The sequence below is a fragment of the Leishmania major genome, chromosome 29, assembly GCF_000002725.2.
Source record: "Leishmania major strain Friedlin complete genome, chromosome 29".
Classification (NCBI taxonomy): domain Eukaryota; phylum Euglenozoa; class Kinetoplastea; order Trypanosomatida; family Trypanosomatidae; genus Leishmania; species Leishmania major.
The window spans coordinates 749,695-759,425 of record NC_007270.2 but is presented as its reverse complement, the minus strand read 5'-3'; the positions used below and the strand labels follow the sequence as shown (position 1 = coordinate 759,425).

At 58.9% G+C, this 9,731-nt stretch overlaps 2 protein-coding genes across 2 annotated transcripts; both read left to right on the top strand.

Moving 5' to 3' along the window:
• Window positions 1-243: 243 nt before the first annotated feature.
• ABCH2 (putative ABC transporter domain protein) lies at window positions 244-1,638 on the top strand (the record flags this gene model as incomplete). Its single annotated transcript, XM_003722199.1, has 1 exon — window positions 244-1,638. The coding sequence occupies one exon, from the start codon at window positions 244-246 to the stop codon at window positions 1,636-1,638; it is 1,395 nt and encodes a 464-aa protein (XP_003722247.1).
• Window positions 1,639-5,385: 3,747 nt separating this feature from the next.
• Window positions 5,386-9,051, top strand: LMJF_29_1630 (putative Zn-finger domain protein; the record flags this gene model as incomplete). Its single annotated transcript, XM_003722198.1, has 1 exon — window positions 5,386-9,051. The coding sequence occupies one exon, from the start codon at window positions 5,386-5,388 to the stop codon at window positions 9,049-9,051; it is 3,666 nt and encodes a 1,221-aa protein (XP_003722246.1).
• Between the last annotated feature and the right edge of the window lie 680 nt (window positions 9,052-9,731).

Below are 9,731 nucleotides of genomic sequence, written 5' to 3'. Positions count from 1 at the left end.
TTTATTTTGTTGCTCCCCCCCTCATCCGTCCCCTCGTCGTGGTTTTGCTGCCTTCCTTCGAGTCCTTTGCTGGTGCCGATCACCCGCTCCATCTTCACTCCCCGCTGGCTACGAGGCCGTCTTTCTTGTTTTACCGCTTGGCTTCTTGCCTTACCCCCACCCCACCCATTCTCTCACCTCTCCCCCCTCTCTCCACAGCACCGAACACCATACACACACACACACACAGACACGTAGGGACGTATGTCCTTGACGACGACGGCAAGGACGCCTGCGACGGTGGGGAAGTTGTCTCCGTCTTCAGGGATATTCAGCATTCCTGATAACATCAGCCCCGTGACGGCGGAGGAGGTGCCGAAGAGCCGCGACAGCCTTCTCACTGATATGTCCCTGTCGGAGCTGTCGCGGCAGTCCGTGCTGCAGTCCGAGCCGGTGGTGCTGCGTTTGTGCCACGTGGGGAAGAGCTACCCTATCGCCGGCTCCGATGAGCGTGTTGTGGCGCTCAAGGATATTACGCTGGCGGAGTCAAAGCACTCGAACGCGGCAACGACGAAACAGGGAGCCTCCACCACAAACTGCCTGCAACGCAGCAACCTACCTCCGCCGTTTGCGCCGGTGCGACGCGGAGAGTTCGTCATGATCCGTGGACCCAGCGGTGGTGGCAAGACAACGCTGCTAAACATAATTGGCAGCATCGACTCCTGCACCGAGGGTAACATCGAACTAAACGGGAGGATCATCGACAAGGACACCAAGGAGAGCGTTTTGGCAGACATCCGCCTGAAAAATATCGGCTTCGTGTTCCAGACGTTCAACTTGATCGCCACCATGACCGCCGCTGAGAACGTGGAGCTGCCTATGACGCTACTGGGCACGATGTCAACGAAGGCAATGCGACTGCGGTCTCGCCAGCTGCTCACGCTAGTCGGATTGCGCAACCGCATCAACCACCTCCCCTCCGAGCTCAGTGGTGGCGAGCAGCAGCGTGTGACGATTGCGCGAAGCTTGGCGAACAATCCATCTATCCTACTGCTTGACGAGCCGACAGGCGACCTGGACACGGCAAACACGATCGAGGTGATGGATCTCCTCATGCGCATCAACCGCCGCACCAAAACGACGTGCATCATGGTCACACATAATCCTGACATCGAGTGCTACGCCGATCGCATCCTTTACGTGAGCGACGGCCGCTTTGCAAAGGAGGTTTTCAATGCGCTGCCTATGTGCCTCGACCTGGAGAACTACACCGAGTACCTGGCCGCCAAAGAGAGGGCGATCACCGGTTTCGCCGGGGTCGGGGATGTCGAGGATGACAGCGAGCCGAGAGCCACTGCGGCGATGGCAGAATGCATCGGCACCAAGGGTTGTGAGATCGAAAAGCCGAATTCCAGCCCTGTGCTGATGGAGCCTCTTACCGAGGGGCAGTCAGCGTGCTCCATTGTGTCGCCTGCCGCGTCGCGCTCAGCAGTTGTGCAACCTCTCTGCCCTCCGGCCGCCGCCACGGCACCGAGCGTCAACGGCGTCACCCAGACTGTCCTAGACACCACGCATCACGGCAGCGCCTCCGTGCCCCCTGCGTCCGCTTCTTCAGCGTTGCTGCAGCGCGAGGAGAGGGAGGTCCCCAACGGACTGTAGCGTTCAAGTGCCACCAGCGCGTCTGGTCACGGCTGCGTGTGTGCCGGGAGCGTAAGCGTGTGTTCGCGTGCACCACAGGCACGTCGCAGGAAGCCTTGTCGTCGAGGGACGTGCGACATCCTCGTAGGCAGTGACAGGTCTGCTCGCTCTTCCGTCTTTTCTTTTGGTGAGCGAGCACCGTCGTCCGTTGACATCACCCTTTTCTTGTCGACTACGAGCGTGCCCACGGGCAGGGCCATCTGGCTTGTGTGTCGCCGGCATCTTTTTTGTTCTCCCTTCTGTTGTTTTCATGGCCGTTCTCTGTTTTGGTTGGCAGGATCTGCTTCTCCAGCTCTCAACTTATATTTTTCATGCTTCTCTCTCTCTTGCTGCCGTTGCCCTCTGAGTGGCAGAGGTTCATGCCGATGATAATAGTGGCCCCGGTTGTGCTGCGCACGCTTCTCTGGTGTCTGGGAATACTTGCTTTCCTTTTTTTTGTTGTTGTTGCACTTCTAGATTCTTGAAGCCTACTGAGGCGAGTGATGAGACGCCTATAGAGGCGCCAATCAGAGAGGCGGTGGGAGGTGAGAGGCCTCGAGGCATCTCCTGGCTTTGTGTCGCTCTCTCTCTCTCTCCTTGTTCTGCGTGTTCATGTCCTCTCCAACACCCACTCTCTGTGACCTGCACATATGCGCAGCTCATCTCGTGCCCCCCCCCCCTCCCCCTCCCCCTCCCCCTGGTGGCATGCGGAAGGCGAAGACCACGTCGTTTTGTAGAGGCGAATCCAGGGGGTGTATGCATACGGTTGTGCGACTGGGTATGGAAATGGGGGCTGCAAGGGAGAGGCACGGTGCTAGGCATGGCGAGCACATAATATCCGTGCCTCTATGTCCTGGCACATACGTCTCTCCTGAGTGCGCTATCTTCTGTGGGGGTGACTCTTTCTAACATGTGCAACACGAGTCGCCCTGATGACCGGAGGTCACCTCAGTGCGTGGTATCGCAGGGTCCTGTACACCTCCTCTGTCTGTGGGGAAGCTAAGCAAGCCCCCTCCCCTCCCACCCCTATCCCTGCTAATGTCGAATGAATTCTAGTGGTGACAGGACCAAGCACCTACGACCTGGGGAGGTTCGAGAAATGTATGGCCACTGGTGTTGGCGGTCATTCCCTGGACGGGCTGCCTTGGATTGACCTGCAACACTGAGCAAGTGCGCACTACCCATATGCTGGACACAGGGTCAGCGTGACTAGAACGCATCCCACACCCGGGCCCTCGCTGCCTACCGGTGGGTGAGCCTAAGTGCCACCGCGAGGGGAATGCACCAGGTGGCTACCGGCATGACGGGGTAGCGGCCCTGAGGCGACCTGCGCGGCGGGTGGTGGGCAAAGTTTTGAGGAAGAGGCCGTGCTGAGATAAATGGGTCGGCGCACTGCTCTAGCGCGTGTCTCACGCTGCTTCGCACCACGCAATGGGGCCTGTGGCATGCCTGGCGGGGGCTGGAGTGGAGAGTGGTAACTCATGTTGTACAGCGGCGAGTAGACACGTTGACGAAAAAAAACGGTTTCCTCCCCTCCTTTGCAGGAATGTGTTTTATTCCTGTTTTGCTGCTCTCTTTGTGCATCGTGCAAGTAGTGAACATCGTCTCCCGCTCTCTGATCCTCGCCCCCTTCCCCCTGTTCACCGCCTCTTTTACCTCATGTGTCGGCCGTTAGGTGAATAGTTACGTGTGCGGTACCCGTGTTTCACGCCACTCGTTTTCTTGCTCCGCCACTCTCTCTCCAGCTTCCCTGCTGTTCTCTCTCTCTCTCTCTGGTTCTGACTGTCGGCGTGGGCGTTTATGAGCCTTCGTCTTCTGTTGGGCTCTGCCTGCCTGTGATGCTTGTGTGCACTTGTGTTGCGGAATCTCTCTCGCTTTCCCCCTTCTCTTCCCCGAGCTGAGCAGCACACAGATCAAAAAAAAAGATGGAGCGGGTCATATGAGAGACGTACCCGACGAGGCTCGTCATCTCCGCCGAGTCCCCGTGTTTGGACTGGCTGCCGAGGAGAAGTTGCGCATACGTGGGTGGCGTATGTTCTGTCACGTAGATCAGCTCATGACTTTGTGCCGTGATTCGCCAAGTGCTTCGCCTACTACTTCCCCCCTCCTTTCCTGCTCCGCAAATGTGCGCGTGTATGGGCACCGACGCACCTCTGAGGTACCGTCTTCTTTGTGTCGGCATGTCGAATTCTTCCTCCCTTCCGGCTTCCTTTTCCTCCTGTGCTCAACACACAGACCAGCAATCCTCGTGTTCTCCTCTCCTCCTCCATCTCGACCTCTTCAACCTGCGGACGTTCCATGCTTTACTTGGGCACACATGTGCTCCATTTGGCACGCGGCCGCAGCCATTCGAAAACCGTCGCCGTGTTCACACGTGACTAAGCAACTTCAGTCGTTTTAAAGCACATTCAGGGACACGTGTTTCAAAGCAAGGGCGACGAGAGAGAGAGAGACCACCAGAAAGGAACGAACGAAGGGGGCGCCCAAAGGGGAGAGGCACGTACGCATCTGTGGACGCACCTTGATCCCGCTCACTTTTGTTTGTCTACAGGAGGGGGACTTTCTTGTAGCTCATCCTCCTCCGCATCTCCCTGATTTTTTTCTGTGGTGGTTCTTCTTCCCCCCTTGCACGTCTCTCTCTCTCTCTCCTCCTTCTTCTCCTTCGCGGGAGACATCCGGTGCTCGGTAGGTCTCTTTGCTTCGCTTCCGATTGCGTTTCTGCGGCGTCCACGTGATCAAGTCATCTTTGATACGTGTGCGTGTGTGCGCACTGCTCGCCCCCGCCCCTCCTATCAATCTACCCTACCCTCCCCTCCCCGCTCACCGACTCACACGCACGTAAAACGGGAAGTCTACACCGAGTCTTACAGTCCCTAGTTCTCTCTTTTTTTCCCATCTCTGTTTACCGTGCATCCACGCGCGGCGGCACTCAGGCGCGTTGTGACGAAAGAGACCTTGCACGCACACTTGGCCATACGTACACAGACAGAGACACACACACACACACACACACACACACATATATATATACAAGCGAACACGCCCACCTTCAGACGAGCTCAGCTGACCGTGGAGGCGGCCGTGCATTCTTTTCCGCTTGTTTGTTTTTCGTTCGTCGTTTGCTTGCGCGGCTTGTGTTCGTTTTGCAAAGAGCGCCGCGTTGCAGCGTCTCCTGCTCCCCTTCTCTCTCTCTCTTTTTGTTTGTTTTTTTTTTTCCGGTGTGGCGGCCGAAACGCTTGCTCTGGCGCCTTTCTTCACATCCTCGGGTACCCCCTCCCCCTCCCCCTCCCCCCCCCTTCTGCCCTTCTACAACCACGCCCATTTACCGGTCTCCTGCTTTTGTTTGTCGCTCGACATTGCACATCGAACGCTGATCAGGTTCACTGAGTGTGCGTGTGTCCGGTGCACGCATTTGTGGGACTGCGGGCTTTTATGACGAAAATTTTTTGCTCCTACGTACCGATTGTGGACTGCTGCTGCCGCTGCTTCGCGAAGAGATTCCTTTGTGTGTGTGTGTGTGTGTGTGTGTGTGTACTCGCAGATATCTTCTTGTCCCCTAATTCTTGTAAAGCGTTTTGTTGTGCTGTCCCTCAATTTTCTTGGCATCTTCACATTTGGCTGCCTACCCTTCACCCATACACACCTCCGCCGCGCTCTTGTGGTTTACCCGCTAAAGCTCTTCGCGCAGTCACACAGGCGCACAAATAATAAGGCACGCACTTCGCCGAGATGCAAGAGTTCCCTCGTCGAACGGCGAGGAAAACTCGGCGGGAGGTAACTGGGGAGTCTCTCACCACCGTCTCCTCCACCTCGACGGCCACAAAAGATGAGGATGCCCAAAGGAGTGAGCGGGTTGAGAATGATCTGTCAGGCGCGCTTCCGCAAACCTCTGCAGCTGCTGCCTCGTCCTTCCTTGGGTCGAGCCGCAACTCCACATCGGGGTCCGTTATTGAGTGCTGGATCTGCTTCGACCCCACCAGCACCCCTTTGAACCCTATTGTCACCCACCGCTGCCGCTGCCGCGGCTCTGTCGGATATGTGCATCAAAAGTGCATCGATCGCTGGGTCATTCAGCAGCGCAACCGCGCTTGCCGCAGCTGCGGGGCGTCCTACCAGCTGGTGCACTCCGAATACCCCTCCGGTGCGAACCTTCCACTGAGGCCGCACGAGCGCCGCGTGTTCCTGTTGAAGTTTTTGATTAAGCCGCTCCTCCTCGAATCCGCCGAGACGCTCTGCTGCGTCCTTCTGCGTTTTGTCGTTCTCCCGCTCCTGCTCGGACTCGTCTACAGTTTTCATCGCTGGCCGTTGCTGTGGTGGCCCATGTCGACCACCATGTCGACCTTTGCAGCATCACCGGAGCGCAACTTTAGCTACACCGCCTCAGCCGGCGTCCCCGGCAGCCAGGAGGTGCTGGAGAATGAGGACGGCACATACACCTTGACGGAGTCCTTCTTGGCGTGGGCCGACGCAATTCTCTTTGGCCTCGTCCTGTGCACCGTGATGAACGCGGTGGCTGTGGGGTGGGAGAAGTGGAACCACTACTTCCGCGCTGCCCGGGAGCGACTCGCCCGCGAGACGGCGCGGCAAGCTGAGGAAGGAGGGTTGGCACGAGCGGCAGCGATGCCTCCGGTAGGCCCCCTCGACTTTCACGAGGACAACGGCGCGGCAGAGGGAGTTGAGGAGCGGGCGGAGGCCACGGAGCAGAGGGTAAACAATGATTCTCCACAGGCGCAGCTGCCGCATCATGAGGAAGCGTTGCCAGAGGGTTTTATTGTCGAGGGGTGGAGACCGGAATGGGGACCTCTGCCGGCGGTGGAGCAGGAGCTTCTGCCGCGCGAGGATGCGCGTGACGCGCGTCAACCTGGGGCGCGAGCAGAGGCGAGGGCGTTGGCAGGCGAGCAGCGCTCGAGCAGTGACAGCGACAGCGATAATGGTGACTCAGACAGCGGCAGCGACACGCCCTACCGGCTTTCCTTCGTCGACGGGGTCTTCGACACGATCGACTGGGTGAAGTCGGGCGCAGGTGGCGGCGGCATGAAGCGGCTCCTCCCCTCGTCAATGCGGCAGCTCTGCTACGGTCTTGCACTGACGCTGCTGCTGCGCACGATCTGGGGAAGGTCTGTTGTAGCGCTTGCCTTTGCAGGCTTCATCGTGAGTTGGCGCTACCGCCACACGCGAAACGTCCTCACGGCACAGAAGCGGCGCTTATACGAGGTGGCGGAGCGCGTGCCGCTGCTGTCGCAGGAGGCGGTGAAGACACTCTTTGGGGTGTACCTCGTGGATGCTTTTTTCTTTTACGGTGCGTTGCCCGAGCTGGGAGGGATGATGCTGCACTACGCCGTCGCCCCGTACGTGGATAGCGGCTTTGATCGCGGCTTTCTGGCCTTTTTTCACGGACTCACCGTGCTCAAAGTGACGCTCTACTGGGTGGTGGGCGCGGTGCTGGTGATGCTGCTCACCGCGATGGAGTTGACGGTTGTGGGCCCCTTGTTTGCCAACGGCGTCGATCTGTTCTTCGTGCGCAGCTTCGATGCCCGCTGGGACTCCGTCCTCGGGTACTGGCGCTGTGTCGTGACTCAGGTATTCGACTCCGACCCTCCCCGCATCGTTCGCGGCTTTCTCCGCGTGGCGGTGGTGGAGCTGCTGGTGCTGCTTATCTTTGTGCGGGTGCCGTTTTGGGGAATGCTCGGGTGCCGTGACTTGTTGTGGGGTGATGGCACAGTTGCGCAGACGGGGCTTCCGCTGAAAATGTCTCTCTCACTGGGGGTGACGACCGGGTACGACATCAGCGTGGACGCCAGCCTTGACGAGTGGCGCCGCACCGAGGTGCTGCGCGTTCTGGCGGAGCGGGTGCTGCTCCCCTTTGGTGCCATGTACGCAGCCCGAGTACGGGAGCAACTGGGGCCAATGCTTGATTCGATCCCTCTCGACAACATCGACTCCCTCGAGCTGACTGCCGCGAGCTCCACTTCCATGGCACCCGCCGCGCGAGAGCTGTGGGAGCAGGTCTGGGGCAACATGTCAGATCGCTCAGTGTTTCTTTTTCACCTCATCGACCCCCACTCCGCCACGAGGGTCGCAGCGGCGTCGGAGGGGTTTCGCCACACACTGGAGCGCGTTCAGGAGCCGATAGAGTGGCTGCGCGCAGCAACATCCGAGGATGGCGTCTGCAACACGATGATGGTCTTGTCCGCCTCAGCAGAGTGGCTAGGGACGCCGCAGCGGCAGCCGCCGGTCGCAGATTTGGAGGCCATTGTGGCGCCGCCGCTCACGGTTTCAGAGCAGCAGAGCACCTCGACCGCGCGTGCGCATCAGATGGTGCTCGAGGCGTGGAGAAACATGTACCAGGATGCCATGAGCCGCATTGCCAGTGTCCTGCACCCCGAGGCGGTGCCGACGCCGCCGTCGTTGTACCCAGAGCACGACTCGGTGCAGGAAGAGCCTCACACCGTGAGCACGATCAAGTGCTACATGGCCGCACTGCACTTGTCGTACCCTTACATGGGCATGGGCCGCTGGCGCGCCCTCGCGTATGAGTGGTGGTCACTGCTGCTGCTGCGCAACACATTCGCGAACTACGTCGTCGACGTCCTCAAGTACGTGGCAGCCATATCAACGGTCCTCTCCTGCTTCGCCGTGTACCCCCTGCAGCGAGCGCAGCTACGCATTCTCTTTCCGGTGGTTCGCTGGATTGGTCAGAGTGTCGTGCACATGGAGGACTACCTGTTTGACCCAGAGCAGCTTCGCGCGGTGGAGGGATTTGTGGAGCAGGAGGGCGAGGACGAACTTGTTCTGCCTCCGATGGTCGAACCCCTGGGGTTCGATCGGCGCGAGGAGTATGTGGAGGAGGCCGCTATCCCGCCCTACCTCCTGCTGCGTCGTGTGGTGGTGGCTGTTCTCTTCCTCGTTGTGGCGTCCGTCATGGTTTGGATCGTTCCCGTGCTGTGCGGCACTCTCCTCTTGTGCATCACAAGGAACGCGCTGCCGGTTCTTGTGGGGGCGGCCTCCTTGAGCTTCTTCTGCTGGAACCCCACATTGTTCGCCCGCTCCGTCATCTTCGGCACAGCCCTCACCATTGCCCTTGTGTTCGTCCTGCCGATCGTCGGCATCATCTACATCGGACCTTTTGCGCAGCTATTCTGGAACAGCTACCCCACCCTGGTGGAGGAGACGTTTGAGCGCCAGTACGACGTGCACCAGATGGTTGGCCCTTACACGGGCTCCGCCGCAGGCGGCAACGGCAGCGCGGACGGCGACTCCGATGACGACTGGGAAAGCATCGACTCCCGCGACATGGTCGACGGAAATGCCGAGGCCCTGGACCAGGATAGAGAAGCAGAGCCAGACGTCGGGGACGAGCCGCACGGCGACGTGCAAGCGGTAACGGCTCACTAGAACTTCCCCCCCCTCTCTCTCTCTGTCTTTCTCTCACGCACACGAAGGCATGCACCGCCATTGCATCTTTCTCTCTCTGTGTGTGTGTGTGTGTATGCTGTCCCTCTGTCTTGCCGTATGTAAGCGTCCATACGGACGCATATGGTCCCCGTCTTCCCTTCCCTTGCTTCACGTGTTGAGCACGAGCACAAGGGGCAACAAACTACCGAACCACGACAAAAAGCAAGGCGAGCGTGATCGAGGAAAGCAACGCACATTGGTGGATGATGATGGTGGTCGTAGTGTATGCACTTGCGTGGGTGTGTCTCTTCGCGCTACGGGCGTCCACTGCTTTTGGCTGCTCTTCCTTCTTCCTCTCCTGGCGCAACGTTTCTCAGCCTGTTGCTTGTGATCTTGCACTGGCGCACCCTTTGGAGTCTTCCTCTTGTTTCTGATCAACTTGCTGTAGGGAGAGTGCACGCGTGTCTTGTTGCTCCACTTGTATCTACCCCCTCCCCTCTCTTGTGCTGAAGGCGCCGCTGAGCCCAGGAAGGTGATGGTAGCATCCGGCAGGAGAGGTGAAGTAGTGGCGAGAGAGCCTGGAAAGCAAGCTTTCTCGGTAAGACGTATACGTCGCGCTGGGACAGTGGAGGCCCCCATTCACCCTCCCACACACACATACACATATACTTGGACACCTG